The sequence below is a fragment of the Silurus aristotelis genome (genome assembly GCF_946808225.1).
Source record: "Silurus aristotelis genome assembly, chromosome: 13".
NCBI classification, from domain to species: Eukaryota; Metazoa; Chordata; class Actinopteri; order Siluriformes; family Siluridae; genus Silurus; species Silurus aristotelis.
In genome coordinates this window covers 13,978,348-13,996,326 of record NC_139586.1, presented here as the reverse complement: position 1 = coordinate 13,996,326, position 17,979 = coordinate 13,978,348, and the positions used below count along the sequence as shown (strand labels likewise).

Here is a 17,979-nt window from a genome sequence, read left to right as displayed (position 1 = left end):
TATATATAAAATAATTATTCTTAAAAATGATCCTGGTTCAATTTAAAAATTTTATCATCTAGATTTTAAACCTAATGCTCATGCCTGATGCTGCTGAATAAATAAAAATGCACTCTTAGCAGAATTCTACCCGATGTTATGTTTAGATCTTCATGGTGTTTATTATGCCTACTACACCATCCCAGAGTGTAATTTTAACCTTGCTTCGTGATGCCGGCTGACTTTAGTGTGGGTAACTAGATAGCTATGACCCTGAAACTACTCGGGATAATGACATTCTCTTTGCTTTCTAGTTCCGATGGAAACCAGGTGCCAGTTCAGAAAGGAGGGATATTGTGTGGCCAGTACCCACAGAAAAGCGAAGGAAAAGAGTTGAAGATTCTTGTCCAGCCTGAGAGTCAGCACAGAGCCCGTTACCTGACCGAGGGCAGTCGGGGTTCTGTAAAAGACCGCACTCAGCAGGGATTCCCCACTGTCAAGGTGGGGCAAGTTCAACATTTTCCTGTTTTTTGTCCTGAAGACTAGTGTAGACTCTCTATTTCTCTCTCTCTTTCTCAACTCCTCCTGCTACTTGAAACACAGAACAACCATTTAACCCAGATTTTACTCAGGTGATCCTTACCACTCCTAAGGTAAAGTGATCCTTACCACTCACCTTCTGGGCTTCACCCTGCATCTAAACACCACCACACAGCCACGCTCCTGCTGCCACAACGTGAAATTGTAATTTTCCAGAAATAATCGTAATTTTTTTATTTTGCAATATTTGATATTATGCCAGGCTGAGTTACATAAAGATTTCCCTTTAATATTTAAAAATAAAATGCACCTTTACCAAAAAAAAAAAAAAGTTAGAAATGATAATATATTGTACAGCAGTTACAGACTCCAGGTGCAACATTTATTGCCCAGGTAGTTTTGAAGTAAATGCTAAATTAATTTAATCAATTTAAAGACATAGTAACAGTGGGGAAAAAAGTTTTATGTGCTAATTGAAAGTGGTAGTTCAGTGTTTAGTATGTTGAACGTCTGATCCAAAAGTTTAGAAGTTTAAATCTCAGCTTTACCAAGCTGCCACTGATGGGCCATTGAGCAAGGCTCTTAACCCTCAACTTCTCCATTGTATAAATTATATAATGGTAAGTTGCTCTGGATAAGGAAGTCTGCCAAATGCTTCAAATTTAAATGTCTAATGAATAGTTAATTCACCACACATCTGAATGTATGGTCATGATTGGCCTTTAATTTCCTCCTTATGAAATAATAATTTACATTGAACTACAGTCTACAAGATGATTGAAATTGACAATGATTTAAAAGTCAATTGATTGGCCAGACCAGAAGCTGCAATAACTCAAATTTTAAATCCCAGGAAACCAAACATGGAATAATAAGGCTTGGTAATGCAGTTAAACAGATGAAAAGTTTCAAAAATGATTTGAAACTGTGATATAAAAAAGTAGATAGATGTGAAAGAACGTAGCTTTTATGTGGTGCGGTGATGTCACGGGGAGCTGTTTGGTGAGGCTATATCAACATATAGACATATGGATTTGTTTAAAAAAATGGAAGAACAAACATTTAAGAAATAGGTTATTTCTTAGAGTTCAAATGTCATGAAAAAATGCCTTTACCCCTTTAATGTTCAAGATATGAACGGTTATAATACTGCACATATTTTACTTGCAGGATAAAACATTTGAAGCCTATGCATTCATGCTTTAAACATAAATGTGCATGGAAGATTAACTAAAGAGACCTCTGTCTTAAATCTTTCCTACTTTATGAATCACAGGCATAGTTTACAAGTCTTTAATCAACAGTATTATTGTGTACAATTTTCCCAGTGATGAATTACAGACCTCGGCTGTTTACTTGTCCTCTGTCCAAGGCTCTTTGCAGGACTTTGCCTAGTGATTACCTTCTTTATTAAACTAAAATGTAGTCATTAGGTTGTACAGTTGATCTGTTTATATTCATCAGTTGCCGTTCTTTGAACTAATCCCCACAGCTCGAGGGTGTGAAGGAGCCAGTGGTCCTGCAGGTGTTTGTAAGTAATGATGCAGGTCGAGTGAAACCTCATGGATTCTACCAGGCCTGTCGAGTGACTGGTCGAAACACCACTGCCTGTAGAGAAGTGGACATTGAGGGCACCACGGTCATTGAAGTGCCACTGGACCCCAGCAATAACATGACTTTTGCGTGAGTATTGCAAAAAAGTGATATCTTAATAGAAGAAAATTTCTATTATATTTCATACAATGAAATTATTATAAAACAAATTAAAAAAAATATTTTCGTTAATTTTATTTAATTAATTAGTAGATGATTCAACTTCATTAAAAATGTTTTAAAACAAGATAGGCAATGTAAAGCTTGAAACTAGTACAAATAGTTGGGGGGAAAAAAGGCATTTCTATAATTTATTTTTATAAAAATACCAGATACTTGTGCTAGTAACTGAAGCATTTCTATTGCAAAGATACCATTTTCTGTATTATTATATACATTTTTAAGTGTAGATTTAAAGTAGAGATGTCTCACTATATATGTTATAGTATTATTCGTAACAATTGTAAAGGACTGACTATTTTCACAGCGTGGACTGCGTGGGCATCCTGAAACTGAGAAACGCAGATGTGGAGGCTCGTATCGGGGTGGCAGGATCGAAGAAAAAAAGCACCCGTGCCAGACTGGTGTTCCGGGTGAACGTCCCTCGATCTGACGGCTCTGTGCTCACTCTACAGGCACCGTCCTCTTCTATTCTGTGCAGTAAGTACATCTGGATAATTCTAAGCATTCATCAGGAGCTAATAGGCTAGCAAAATTTGGCACTGTTTTTTCAAATACATAGAGACACTTTTACATTATGGATTTTATGTTATGATTATTATTTTTTTTTTTTTATGCAGAACCTTAAGCGTTTTTCTACAAACTTAAGTTCTTTGTATACAATTATTATTGTCATTATTATTATTGTTATTTTTTTTTTTTCTTTCAAGCTCAACCTGCAGGAATACCTGAGATCCTGAAAAAGAGTCTGCACAGCTGCTCTGTTCGAGGAGGCGAGGAGGTGTTTATTATCGGAAAGAACTTCCTCAAGGGAACCAAAGTGATATTTCAAGAAAACATCTCTGGTATAATGCCACATCTTTTTCTCACGCAATCTAAATTCATAAATGTTTTCTTTTTAGACTGCTTTTATGCAGTCTGACGTCTGTGTTTGTCTTCTTCACAGATGAAAAGTCCTGGAAAGCAGAAGCTGAGATTGACATGGAGCTTTTCCATCAGGTACAGAAAAGCACGCAGTGTGTTTCTCCTGCACTGTCTGATCCACTGATAACAGTGTCACTGTTGTTTCCATTTTTGATGTCATTCACAGATTGCAGTTTTGGTTACAAAAAAAAATAGAATGCTATAAAGAGAGATAAGACATTTTTGTGGAATCTGATTAAAACTTGAGGTGTGAGAGGAGGCATCTGTTTTGATGATGACTAAGCGCCTGATGTCAGGTGTTTTTTTAAATTAGGTATAGATATAAATAAACACCAGAATCTTAACACAGTGTTAAAAGTTATGTGAGTGTTATGGTATATTTCCAGTTTATATTCATTACATTTCAGCTGACACCTTTATGCAAAATGACTTACTTAAATTGCATCCCTATATAAATATAAGCAAATTTGTGATATTGATCATGTTAACTGTTTGTACAAAAGGTCAGATTTTTCCACTCTATTGCCACTTCCTCTCCTTCCTCTCCACTTTCCTAAAACAGGTGTATAAGAATGAAGATAAACATAACTATATGTGTTAAAAGGATGCGCAGCATCAGAAGACGTTTAAGTAAAGCAACACTGGTGCATACCAGTATTTCAGTTGAAATTATACAAACAACAACATCTTTAGGGTATTCATTTAAGACTAGAAAGTAAGTCTAAAGTAAAGAAGCTCAAACCCTGTCTGTCAATCTTGGTTGTTTTGTCTGATTTTGTGTAGCTAAAATAACTTTTTTTAAAGGAAAAAGTCTATCAAGTGCAATTGTGAATTGGCCACACCCTCATTATGCACTGCAGTGAATCCTATCAGTAAAACAGGAGTTTATCTATCTTTAAGGGACACACATATACGTTTACAAAATATCCCTATAATGAATTACACCCGATAAAACAGAGAACGATGACAGAGCAGCAATAGAATAGCCAACAGTGCCATCATGTGACTGGTTTCAAACATCACATAGTTTGCCATATTAAACCAAATCCTTGCAAATTGTCATGTATTTCATTATGCATTTGCAAATAATTTAGTGTTTGTTGGTGTTTCTTCCCATTTAGAATCATCTTATTGTCAAAGTTCCACCATATCAAAATGTTGCCATTACCTCTCCCGTGTCTGTTGGGATCTATGTGGTGACTAATGCTGGACGTTGCCATGACGTGCAACCATTTACATACACTCCAGAGCCAGGTTTGTACACTTATGAGGTATTTATTGCACTAGATGTAACTGTTACAATTCTACATTATAAGCCATTCTATTAATTGGTCATTTTATGTATTTAAAGCTATGGACGTTTCTGTGAAGAAAGAGACTGGGCCTCCGGGGAAACCCTGTTCTTTGGAACAGATAAAAGGTGAACATGACTCTTTTGCAATGAAGTTGCTAATTTAATAATATTAGTTTACAGAGTGAGGGAATTCTCAGAGGTTTCTTAATAATTACAACTGTTTATTTCTTTTTGCCATTCTAAACAGTAATGGAAAGTGCCTTGCTCGTCCCTATCTTACCTCTAGTCAAAACAGAAGAGGTTACACCAATGGAGGTCTCCAGTAACTCGGCATCCTTCAAGGTTATTTTTAGTATACTATAGGCAATGCACAACTGTATACAATAATTATAGTCCTGAATGATTGTTTTTCTCTTGTTTTTTCCACAGACTTCTGATATTATTAACTCTGCCCAGCAGACCCTAGAAATGAGCAACATTTCCACCAGCAGCCCCACATTCGCAAACTCTGCAGCCTGTCAATCGGAACAACAAGAGCAGCCTCAGGGTTCTCTTTTCTCCAACAAGGAAACATTAAGCAACATTCAAAAACAAGACAACACCCAAAATAATGCCTTTCATGTCCCTGGGAAATCTCTGCTCCAGCAAGGGGCACAACAATTCATTTTAGACAGTGACAGTCTATCCCAGGAAAGGTCAGGGAGCACAGCTGGTACGTTGGTGGGGATTGCCCAGATGGATGACAGCCCGCAGCACCAACTCTCTCTCCTGCCTCCAGATGAGGTAGCGCAGCTTGAGCAAGCAGTGCGCCAGCTGCAAGCAAAGGGGTTCTGCAACATACAACTTCATTCAGAAGATTCACTAACCAAGAAACAGCAGCAGCACCAGCTACAACAGAAGCAAATCCAGCAACAACATTTGCACCAGCAGCAGATGCAGCAACAGCAGCAAGTCCTGGAGAACCTGCAACATCATCTTTTCCATCCCCAGGTTTCAATGCAGTGCAGTAGAGAGCAACAGGGGTCTTCACCAGGCATGGTGGAAAACAGTAATACTCTCTTCAGGCAACCATCTCCACAGCAGCAGCAGCAGCAAGCTGTCATGTTTCACCAAGCAGAAGATCTCATCTCTATTCAATCTGGATTTCTTCAGCAAGCCCCCTCTCATTCTCCTTCTCCATTGTTTCATACCTCCAGCACCTTGGCTGAAGCCCAATCTCCTCAAGAGGCACTTTTCCACCCACAGAAGACTTCACCCACTCAAGAACAAGTACAAGCCTCTCTTTTCCAGAACACCATGAACGTTCTTGATGGGTCCAACTTGACCGCAGAACCTCAACACACTGCGAATAGTATGTTTCTCTCTCAAAATGCCTTACCTGGTCAGCTTTCAGGAAATAACAATCAGTCCCAGCAGCTAGCTTTTCTTAACTCTATGCAGACATCTGGCCTTAAACCACAATCCGTGTTCCAAGGCACAAGCCAGCTGTCCACCATTCAACAGAGCACACCCATGGAACAGCAGTCCACACAGCAGGCCTCACAAACTCAGCCAGGCTCCCTGTTTCAGAACATCCAACAAACACCAAATAACAAGCACCAGACCGGGTTGCTCTATAACTCCCTAAGCTCAGGAATGTCACCAGAACAGCCGCCATCTAGCCTCATGTTCCCTGGTCAGCCAGCAATGTCTTCAATGAATACCACAAGCCTAATTTCTCCAGAGCAGCAGAATCCATCACTATCCTACCCGCAGAATGGCATGATTACCGTCAGGCAGGAAGTGCCATCTGAGCCCATGTCTTTCCAAGATCAGAGCACTGTTGTGGATAATCAGTCTGCGAGCAAGCAACAGCTTTTCCAGGATCAACAGCCAATGCAGCTTGCACCGAGTCCAGGCCCTGGTTCTCAGCCTTCTGTGAATCTCTTTATAGCCCAGTCTGACATGCCGAGAATGCCTCATGCATCACAGCATGCCTCACAGGAGGTGCTTTTTGCTGCACAGAGCAGTGTGGCTGGACATCAGACCACCACCTCATCACCGGTACAGCAACCAGGATCCCTGTTCCAGACCACAGTGAATGGAAGCCTCAGCCAGTCCAATCAGAACCAGCGGCCTAACCTTTTCCTTTATGAAATACAGAATGGTATGCATGATACACATGTCTAATCTGTTCTAAGTAAACTACTGGAAAAAGCAGGGTGGACAGATTTTCAGCCCATGTCATTATTTTATTATTTTATTTATTTATTAGTTTATTAGTTTATTTTTACTTTAGTCATCCAATAACCAAAGAAGTTTTTTCTCCCTAATAGGTTTGTTCAAACATAATGCCCCCAACTGGTTTTTATATTTCAAGGAAGGTTAAAAAGCCAGCTGATGCTGATAAGTGAGCCTCTGTTTAAAAAATCTAATCCAAATTGCTTGAAAAGATGCTAGAGAGAATCTTCAGAATCAGGCTTCCAAGAGACATCTGTTAATATCCCTGAAACATACAGTCAGCTCATAAAAACAAAGACATATTCAAATACTGCCTTTTTAGTGACTACAGCACATAGCCAAAATGCTTCATTAATGCTTTCAACCTTTTTTCAAAGATGTAAACACCACACAATAAATGTAAGCATAACGACTATAGCTACATAAAGTTGCTCCTATAAAGGATACAAATTGTCATAGTGTATATTGATGTACATATTTAGCATGTCATTTGTCAAATTCATATCTTTTAGAACAATAATATAATTTTATTGGACACCTGGTAGCAAATTGGAGCTTTGACTTGCACTGTCAGCTAACTACATTTTTCATCTGTTGTAGAGTGTGGTCAGATGATGAACTCCCAAGGAAGCACACTCTCAAACCAGATAATTGCCATTAGCCAGAACCATAGAGAGAATGAAGGGGTGATACATTCCTTAATTAATTCGCCCATGAGCGAATCTGGAAATGTTCAGAGTCCACTCACCACATCGCAGAACATGGAGAAGATCGATGACCTGCTTGTGAGCCTTCAGGAGCAAAGCAACAGCCTCTCCCGCTCATACTAGGACCTTATTGATCCTACAGGTAACTATTAAAAGCACATAAAAGACCCTTAATATAAATGTTTTCATTAAAAAAGTTTGCCCAGTTTCCAAAATACAGTCAAGGGCAGAACTTTACTTTCCACACTAAGCATTTTGCTGTTTGTCTTCTCTATTGTCCTCTATAATACAATGATTTTATCCACTTTTCCTCCCAACACAGGCTTCTTCAAAGAAACGGCAGAGGAATCACGATGCAGTGTGAATTTAGTTTTTTTTATCAGCAAGTGGAAACATGTAAATGTCACAGAGCTTGTGGTGTTTTTTTCTTTAGCTGTACGTGAAGCATATCTTGTAATAAAAGCACTTTTTCTAATTTTTTTTTATTTTTATGTAGTTGCATTGGCAACTAAGTATGCAAATATTTCTATGTGTACCTGTTACTAATGCAGTATTTCTATTTAAAAAAAAAACTTTTACATTAATCAAATAATGAAAGAAACACTGAGAAAAAGAGAAAAGTTTAAAAACTTTGTTTTGCCCCTGTAGCACTTTTGCATTTTGTTTGCTTTTAGAGTCAACTAAATGTCTGACCGGTCTTTTTTTTTATGTGCAAGTTTTCCTGTCTTACCCACAAATGTCATACTGACAGCATGTCCATACTTTAAAACTTCTAAGGTATAGACAGATCTTATTGTTCATGCTCCTTGCTGGATTTGATTGTTTATTATGTTGCGTCTGGAACGCTTTATCACCCTGTCCATGTTCATGACATTTAACGCTGTCCTTTCCATTTGTTTTGTTTTTTAATTATTATTAATTTCTTACTACAATCATGGAGACAACATTAATTACCCATTTAACTTTGTTAATCTTGTAAATACAAATAGAATATTAAAAATAAAGCAGAACATTATTATTCAGTGTAGCATAGGATCAGTCAATGCTTCGACTGCAGGCCTTGGGGTGAGTTGGCACCTTTTACACTACTATAAATCTGGCCAGTTTTATGGCTCAGAAGGTTGATAATTGGGGCGAAAAGGCTGCTAGGTCAAGAATGAAAGTAAAATATCATGCAAGTTTACTGCCAAGCTTGTTGTAAAGCTGCCAATTTTCTTCTTTTACAGAGATATCTGGCTAATGAGTCAGATGGCAGAATGTGTTTTGGTTTTGTTTTTTTTTGTTTTTTTTTTTTCTTTCTATGAATATATTTGCATACATTACAAGGGCCCCCGCTCTGTGTAATATTAAAAACATAGCTCATTTGAGCTTTAACTGAGATAACTGCCGTCAGATAGCTTCTTTTTAGGACTTTTTATTGCTACTTTTGAATAGTGACTATTCAGACCTCTCTGTAGGTTGAGTGATCTTTTGGATCTTTAAAGGAGCCCTGTGTTAAGGGAAGAGCTGTGAACTTAACCTGGAGAAAGTGCTGTCTGTGATTGGCCTTCATCTCTGTACAGGACAGATTTGCAGTTAATTGTTTGTTTCTGTGAGTAAATATTTATGTGACTATATAACAAGATTTTCTCTTCTGCCAGATTTTGAAAACATGTATATTATGTAATTTATATATCCAAAAAAAAAAATCTAATCTAAGAAAAGACTGCCTCTGTTAAATTTGTTTTTAAAAATCTAAAAAATATATATATATTATCTGTAAACATTGGTCATAGGTAACATTAATTATTTGTTCAGTTTATTTCCATCTGATAATGTAAAGATTCAGAATTTGTTGCTTTTACAAATTTTTCGAAGTAATAGTTGCTAGAACAGTTTTAACTACTGGATTAAGAAAAAATAAATCTGTCTTTTGTTTCTTTTTCTTTTTTTCTTTTTTTCTTTTTCAACCAACAAAATGTAACGTATGACCTCATCTCACATTGGACCAATTAAATTTTTTCCTTTTATTTTATACACAGATATTCAGTTCATATATACATGCACACACAACCACAAACATTTATATGCATATATCTACAGTATCTACTGAATATCTTCATTCAGAATATCTTCAGTTCACGTTTTACTTTAAGCAGCTATGCAGTTAACTCAGTGTATCTTTATTTTTATTTGTTTTCATATTATTTCTTCCTTGTGTAATCAGCTTTCTTTTTAACAGCTGGGAACCTCTAACATTGTCATTTTTTTTTTGCCATTTATTCTTTACTTTCAGATTTTTGTGATATTGTGGTTGTACGTTCCTGCTTACGGGGAAGAAAAACAGACATTAAACTCAGTTCACTGAAGTTCAGTTCCCAGAGCGTCACTGGGTGATATGAATTGGTTTGTTAGAAGTAAACATGTGGTGTGTACTGAGAGCCAACCTGATGCGTGTCAGGGTAAATCTGGTAACATACATATTTTATTTGCTTTATTTAAAAGAAGAAAAAAAAAAAAGGCAGTATACATAAATATATTGTTCATCTTTTACATCATTTATGCATTTGTCTTCTTGTATTTTTTTCTGTATGCTTGATGTTATCAATAAATATTATTGGTCTGGATGGATGGATGAATGAAAACTTCTACGACGATTTCCAACTTTAGAGGTTCTTGCTCATGTTTATAGCAGCTCTAAACAATATTTCCATTATAAGCATAACTTTTTGTTTTCCTTTTCTTTTGAACTTAATGATATAAAACATGCATCATGTCTTGTAACTGAGAAATTGTGAAGACTTCTCTGTCCCGAAGGTTTCTCTAAAACTGCAACTGACCTTTATAAAGTACAGACACTGACTCTTTTTGTTAACTTTTGTAAAACAATATTCTTTAACCTCTTGTAGTGTGTACCTATACACAGGGAGAGTGTGGTGAAATTAAACAGTTACATCATGGCCTCGGCACAAATGTATTAAGTGAAGAAACCTGAATAACTGGCTTTCGGTCCAGAATGCTTGTATAATTTTATAGACAGATCTTGATTGTGGGGCTTTGGTGAAAATGGCTAGTAATTGGGCAGATAACTGAATGAGTAAAAGGAAATAAAAACAAAAAGAAAAGGCTAAGGTGAGAATTGGGCTGAACAGTTTGTATGATGGTGTCAACTGGCACCTGATGCCACACAACTGATACGATTTGTCGTAGCTCGCGCAGTGTCCGCTTCACTTTTTATACCGGCGGCTGCAAATTCTGTGCGCGTGGATTGGCCACATGAACGCGTGGACGGGTTTTCGGATTTGACGACTACAGTTTAATCCAATCAGATCATAGAAGGCGGGGCTTTGGGGGGGGGGGGCGGTTGGGAAGAAGGAACGAAAAAAAAAACCCCTGCTGGATTGCAGCAGCAGCGCGGAAACTTGGACAAAATGGCGGACGTGGTGGCAGATGGAGAGAAACTCAGTAAAAAGTATGCGAATGATCTATTTATAATAACACGAGATATATAGGACGGACTGTAAATGGTTGAAATAATTTATGGCGCAGTATTTTTGTAGTTTTAAAGGAAGACAGGAAAGAAACGCTTTCGGTTTCTAATCTGTAATGAATGATGTAACATTAACATGCTTGGGTGTAACTTTAGCTAAATATTATACAGATGAGTGTAAAGAATGCGCTTTAAATAGAATTAATTTATGGATCTAGATATGTAAATCTACGTGTAACTACCATACTATCTAGTGTGTTTTTATGATAGTGCTTATTCCAGACGGTTCCGGTATTTAGTCGTGTGGCTCCTGTGACGCGGTCTCGGAACGCTCTTAATTTCGATTGTTTCTCAGCTAGAGACTAGATGATTACAAAATAAATCACTTGAACTTGTACAGAGTCCTGCACTTGCCCTGATTTTGGGAAAAAAAATGCCTGGGAATCATCTAATACTCAGACCAGGTGTATACACTATACCGTGTATACTAAGATGTTCTTGATTTCGGTTTTTGCAGCATCTTGTTTTACATATATAATATGCAATAGTCGAGATTAATCTTCTTTCTTGGACAAGAAACCTGGTAAGTGTGTAAAACGTGGTTTAAAAAAAGAAAAGAAGTTGTGCTTCTGCACATGTGCACTCTGGTCCTGAAAAAACTGACTTCCGGGTCGGAATGCTGCTCAGTGTTTGGATGGCGCTTGTGTCAGGCATTTTTAAGGGGCGGGACTACCAGACCTTCAACAATCAGATTTCCTCCTCAGACCCTGATTTGATATCAAACACCAATGTTAATATACTGTCTGTTGTGTATAAAGAAACATCTCTTCTTATGTTATTTCTCTCCTTTTTGAGGTCCGACTAAAAAGGATGACTACCGTAATCAGTGATTCCTCTGTTTTGGATTTTCTGAAGAGATCATGCTGTGTTAGTCACATGTTTTTATGTGCATCCAATTTTGTGGGCCAGATTCCTCCAAATTCCTTTTGTGTTATGGAAATGTTAGCATTTAACTTGTGGTTTCTGTCTCTAGCATTCACGTGCTTGAGAGCGGAAGTCAGTGGAATGGATGGATGGATTGATTTTATTAAATATTAATTAATTTCCAATATTAGGTTTACCGTCTAAAGTTTATCTGAATCGTAGAGCTGTTTTAATCCTAAACATTCCCCCACTAGGTTGGTGTTATTTATATGTGGCTTGTCTTGCATTTATTGATGTTTGGCATTCATTGATTAGAACCTGAACGATTAGTCAAATCTTAATAATTAGAAAGATTTCATCAACACCACTTTCTGAACTACAGATGATGCTGTTCTGTTTTCATGTGCAAGATATGATATATGATATATACATGACCACTGCTTTACGAAATATAGTTTTTGTTGGTATTATTTATTTATCGATAAATCTTTGAAGTGGGTACGGGTGAAATACACACTTTTGAGCTTCATCATATTTGCAGCTCTTTCTCTAGGTGCGTTTAGGATATAAACACCTGAATCAAAATAAAAATGCCCAAATTAAATTGTAATCAGTTTGAGACGGGTGGGATAAACCTTTCTTTAATCTGAATAAAATAAAAATTCTGCCATGTAAAGGTGTTAAACCGATTACTGTTTTTGTTTAGACCCGTTAATTAAGGGACAAAATGCGGTTCCTCAAATCTACATGCGATTTCATCAGCCCATTCATCATTCCTTTGCAAAAGTTATTAATTAACTTTTTTGCTGTGCTCTTGTGAACACTTGATTTGCCACAACACGGTATTCCGCACGGCTTCCGAGTTTGTATAAAACAACCGCGACTCTCATAATTAGGGAAATGTAATTTCTTCCGTTCTCCTCTTTTGGGGTCGTAAATCTCTCTACCAGTCCACACAAACAGCAACTCATGCGAAAGTTTAGCTTCCTTTCCAGGTCACTATATTCCAGCAATACGTCCCGCTTCCTCCAGTCCTTACTACGGACCTTCATCCACACGCTTCTGCTTTTCGGAGGAGGGAGGGGTAGTATTGAGATGCTCCTTAGAGATGCACAGCCAGCAAAATGCTCAGCTTTGTGTGGCCGTCTTTTCCTCAAACCGTCCAGCAGTAGTATGCCTACAAATTCATGCTGTTGCTTGATTAAGAGCAACACTTTACATAAAAATAGCACACACAAGAAATAATGAAACATGTTGACAGGACATAGGCTAATGTGCACATGTCAAAGTCATTCCAACTGAAATGCAGGCACATGTATACAAAATATCGGATTAGATAACATCTAATGTAAACAGTCCACTGGATCTTTTAATGACAAAAAAGTGTTCATGTAAACGTGGCTACTATTTGAAAATCTTCCATGTTTGTGTCAGCCCATGTCTTAATTCTCGAAGATCCCTGTTTAGACATAAAGCACTGTCAAGTTTGAATATCGAAATAAGAAGCCACAAAGATAAGAACGACCACAGTCACTTTAAAAAAAAAAAAAAAAAAACACTCTTTACAACCGTAGTAAGCAACATGTCGAGCTGGCAGCAGTAAAAAAACTATACTACTGTCCGTCTAGAAGGAAGTTTTGCAAGTACATTTTCTCACACACCCCATAGCTAAAAAAATGTTGTTTATTGAATTCTCTAAAGTGTAAAAACAAACTAAAGATTACTTTGTTCATGGACGTGGGTGAGGTGGTGAAGAAATAAGCCTGACCTGTGCGTTTTCTTGGTTCAGGACCTGCGCATCATGTTGACGCTGGTCAGAGCTGCCAGGCAGCCCGTGTGCCGGGCTGTCGGGTTACGGGTGCAGAAGTTTGTGCCTCACATTCGGCAAGCGGTGCCTACGCTTATTGAAGGATGTCGCTGGAGAGGTGACAAAAGGTTGGTGGTGTTTATGTCTAATGTGTTTGTGGAGGGGGTAAAAAAAAACACAACCAACCTTTTGTCAATAGGGCTCTGCAATATGATAATTTGATCAATTATATCGGAGTAAACAATTTTATATTATGAATTTACTACAAACCAGTAACCTTCCCAGTATCTGAGTGGCAAGTGCTACCCTTTGGCACAACTTGTAGCCCCTGTTGTGCCATCTATGCCTTGCAACGCCATGTTCTCGACAACACCCAACCTGATGATACACTCAGATTGACAGTTGAAAGGAACTTTTATGTAGACAACTGCCTTAAAAGCTTAATGACTGCAGATGATGCCAAGCAGGTAGTGGATGGGTTATGTGGCCTTCTTGCTAGTAGTGAATTTGAGATTGGGCAGTGGGTCTGTAACATCCCAAAGGTCATTAATCATCTCCCCAAAGAGGCCCGTTCAGATAGCATTGAGCTTTAGTTATCACATGACAAGACCGATCCCCAAGAATTCACTCTTGGACTGAGATGGAACTATAACTTAGATATACTCGGTTACAAACACCGCCCAACACCAAAAACCACACCCACTATGCGGCATATCTATAATATAGTAGCAAGACAGTATGATCCTTTGGGATTTATCCTTCCCTTCACCACCCGTGCTAAAATTCTAATTCAGCAGTTGTGGAACAAACAAAGAGTTTGGGATGACCCTATGTTGCCCACAGATCTCGTGAAAGCCTGGTGTGAATGGGAAAATGATCTCCCCACTCTTTCTCGAGTCACACTTTCCCGATGTTAAGTGACTCCAGATATGGATAAGCCCAATACCATGAAAATTCAAATTCATATCTTCTGTGATGCTTCAGAGCAAGCATACAGCACTGTTGCATACCTGAGAACTAAAGATCACGAAGGTAGAATACAGCTTATGGACACACTTGTGGACATTTACACCACACCATACCGCACGTGGACACTTTATGGACAATCTAAACCACTTTTAAATTGTCTATTGTTTACTGTTTCACTGTTTACTGCCATAAGCATTTTTTGTATATACATCCTTTTTCTTTCATATACATATATAACTATATCTTTATATATTCTTATATTTTATTTTATATAGTTTTTATACTTTATTTATCAGTCTTCTTTTTCTTTGTATTATTTTTCTCCCCATCCTATTCCCTCATTCCGGACCGTCGTAATAAGCATTTCACTGCATGTCGTACCCTGTATGTATGTGTATGTGACAAATAAAATTTGATTTGATTTGAGCTTGCTTTCCTGAATGGCAGATCCAAAGTTGCTCCTAAACGTAGACAAACCGTTCCTAGGCTTGAGCTATGGGCAGCTCTTATTGGTGCTCAACTATCGAAGTTGCTCAAAAATGATCAGCCGAGTGATCTTATGGTCTGATTCAACCACAGTTCTTTCATGGATAATATCTGAATCTTGCAGCTTTAAAGTCTTTGTAGGCACAAGGATAGCAGAAATCCAAGACCTAACTGAGTCACATGAATGACGATACGTAGATACAGCCAGAAATCCAGCCGATGATCTTACAAAGGAGCGCAGCTTAGTAGAGCTTGTTACACCAAACAGGTGGGGTCAAGGTCCACCCTTTTTATTTTAAGCTGAATCAGAGTGGCCAACCCTGCCATCCCTTAAAACCCCTGAAGATAAAGTGGAAAGGAGAGCCAGTATATTCTGTGATGTCACACAAACATCAAAGCCCTTAAATCCCAGTGAGTACAATTCTCGGAAAGACCTTGTTGAAGCCACAGTTCAACACTGTCAAAGTGATTTGGATCAACCTAGTTGACCTACAGCTAAGGACTATGTGACAGCAGAACATCTCTTTCGTAACATTCAACAAGACAGTTTTCCAGAGGAATACAAACAACTAAACTCTGGTAAGCCCGTATCCACTACAAGTTGATTACTCACTTTAGCTCCGGAATTCGACAAAGCCAGTCAGCTTATACAGGTAGGAGGACGCCTACGTCGTGCCGAAGGTTTAGAACTCGACATTAGAAGCCATATTGCCTCTCCCTATTCGCTACCACACTGATCCTTTGTGCACAATTTTGAATCATGATCACAAGATATCATTGTTGCTTAAATGTCGCAAGGCTTTGAGGCACAGTAACTTGTCTGTGTTACAGTGAGCTGAAGAGGCGCATGAAGGCAGAGAAGAAAACAGCAGAGAAGGAGGCCAAGATCAAGGACCAAGCATCACAAAATAAGGAGGCAAATGACAAACAGCAGCAGCAGGTGGATGGAATGGATGAGGAGACTCTCGACCCAAACGTGAGTCATTTGCTATTGTGGATCAGGAGCATCTTTGGACAGCACTTATATTTTTTGGATGGATAGATAGATAAAAGCTTATTGTCATTGCATTGTACAGATGAATTAACGTTGTATTAAGCTGTGAAAAGGAACCTAGTAAAGGAGATGAAACAGCATTCTAACATATATGGTTGTTCTTACAAATAGAATAATTGATAGAAATTTTATCTGAATTTTTAATTATAACTTAATACAGAAAGCATGTAACCTGAACCATCTGGTTTCTTTAAAATCCTTTACAATAATTACAATTAATTTTGTGTGCCAGCGGTGAGCGAGTGGAGGGCGGAGATGATTAGTAAAGACTAATCAGTGCTCTCTGTTTGTTTGTCCGGCTCTGCCCTCCACTCGCTCACCACTGGCACAAAGTGTTAAATGTTTGACTAACAGCCATACTGTGTGTTTATATAGCAATACTTCAAGATCCGCACGCAAACCATCCAGGCTCTAAAGGGTACCGTTGAAGACCCCTATCCCCACAAGTTTCATGTGGACTTGTCCCTTACTGAGTTTATAGAGAAATACAATCACCTACAGCCTGGGGAGCAGCTATCAGATGTTGTTCTTAATGTGTCAGGTAAAAATCTTGACTGTTTTGTTAAATTTTTAGCTCTGCATTTTAAAAGATTATATTTTTTAATGCTATTTGTTTATTAGGTCGTGTTCATGCCAAGAGAGCCTCAGGGGCCAAACTGATCTTCTATGACCTGAGAGGAGAGGGCGTCAAGCTTCAGGTTATGGCAAACTCTAGGTACGAGACACACACTCATTTCACTGGTTTTAAGTCCCAGTATTCCTCGACTGTACATTCATTAATAAAATGTATGTTGCTTTTCTTTTATTCAGAAATTACAAGTCAGAGGAAGACTTTGTTCACATCAATAATAAATTGCGTCGTGGTGACATCATTGGTGTTCGTGGTAATCCTGGGAAGACGAAGAAAGGCGAGCTAAGCATCATCCCCATAGAGATGACCCTGCTGTCTCCATGTCTTCACATGCTTCCTCACCTGCATTTTGGTCTAAAGGACAAAGTCAGCATTCTTCCTTACACATTTCCACGCTTACATTTCTTATTAGCCTAGTTAAAATGATAAACACAAATTGTACTTTCACCCTTTGTGTGATTGTTAGGAAACTAGGTTTCGTCAGCGCTATTTGGATTTGATCCTGAATGACACTGTGAGGCAAAAGTTTGTGACTCGTTCCAAAATCATCACTTACCTGCGAAGCTTCTTAGACCAGCTTGGTTTCCTTGAGGTGAGAATGCAATCTACAGCCGGGGGTGTTGAGCTCATTTTATGTCCCGGGCCACACATTTCATTTTGTGCAGTGTTAAGTGGGCTGGAACAAAAGAATATAACTTTAGCATAGAAAAAATATCAAACATTTATTTTTAATGTGTTAATTTATTAGCATGTATCTATCTATTCCCAATTTGGTTTTGTCTGTTCCCTTCGACCCGCTGCTGCTGTTGACAAGTGGATCTATAATCGACAGGGGTGGATGATGGCATTTAAAATTATAAAACATTTCTATGGAAGTGTAAAATGCTGCGTTTTGCCAAACCATGTACTGTAATTTGTTAAATTAACAAATTACAGAATATCACCCAATACTGATCACCATTATTTAAGACTAATGGGTAGCCTAGGCTATGTCTCAACATGTCTAGATATTTTCGAGTTGCGATGGTGCCATTGTAACGCATCTCCATCTTAAGTCAGGGACTACCTGTGTGTGTTATGTATGTGTGAGATCTCTATCTCCCTATTCAATCGCTCCCTTTTTTCTATTTTAACTTTTTAAACTGGATTAAAACTTTTGTTGTGATTGTAATGTACTGAATTCTCTGATTGCTGTGTTGCAG

General features: G+C 38.1%; 2 protein-coding genes across 6 annotated transcripts in view; both read left to right on the top strand.

The window, feature by feature from the left end:
* nfat5b (nuclear factor of activated T cells 5b) overlaps window positions 1-10,043 on the top strand; it is a 38,145-nt gene extending 28,102 nt beyond the window's left edge. For all 4 annotated transcript variants that reach the window (XM_083558425.1, XM_083558428.1, XM_083558427.1 and 1 more), the window contains 11 exons: window positions 294-480; window positions 2,012-2,202; window positions 2,600-2,772; window positions 3,003-3,137; window positions 3,239-3,291; window positions 4,338-4,470; window positions 4,568-4,636; window positions 4,758-4,852; window positions 4,940-6,656; window positions 7,331-7,579; window positions 7,760-10,043. In XM_083558425.1, coding sequence (XP_083414551.1) covers window positions 294-480; window positions 2,012-2,202; window positions 2,600-2,772; window positions 3,003-3,137; window positions 3,239-3,291; window positions 4,338-4,470; window positions 4,568-4,636; window positions 4,758-4,852; window positions 4,940-6,656; window positions 7,331-7,560 — 2,983 coding nt within the window. In that variant the 3' untranslated portion in view covers window positions 7,561-7,579; window positions 7,760-10,043. The remainder of the gene's footprint in view (window positions 1-293; window positions 481-2,011; window positions 2,203-2,599; window positions 2,773-3,002; window positions 3,138-3,238; window positions 3,292-4,337; window positions 4,471-4,567; window positions 4,637-4,757; window positions 4,853-4,939; window positions 6,657-7,330; window positions 7,580-7,759) is intronic.
* Window positions 7,947-17,979, top strand: part of kars1 (lysyl-tRNA synthetase 1) — a 14,541-nt gene continuing 4,508 nt past the window's right edge. The window contains exons 1-7 of one of the 2 annotated variants that reach the window (XM_083558532.1): window positions 7,947-10,888; window positions 13,620-13,765; window positions 15,924-16,068; window positions 16,522-16,687; window positions 16,768-16,861; window positions 16,957-17,143; window positions 17,244-17,369. In XM_083558532.1, the coding sequence (XP_083414658.1) occupies window positions 13,632-13,765; window positions 15,924-16,068; window positions 16,522-16,687; window positions 16,768-16,861; window positions 16,957-17,143; window positions 17,244-17,369 (852 nt within the window). In that variant the 5' untranslated portion in view covers window positions 7,947-10,888; window positions 13,620-13,631. The remainder of the gene's footprint in view (window positions 10,889-13,619; window positions 13,766-15,923; window positions 16,069-16,521; window positions 16,688-16,767; window positions 16,862-16,956; window positions 17,144-17,243; window positions 17,370-17,979) is intronic. The other variant, XM_083558533.1, reaches the window with a different exon arrangement.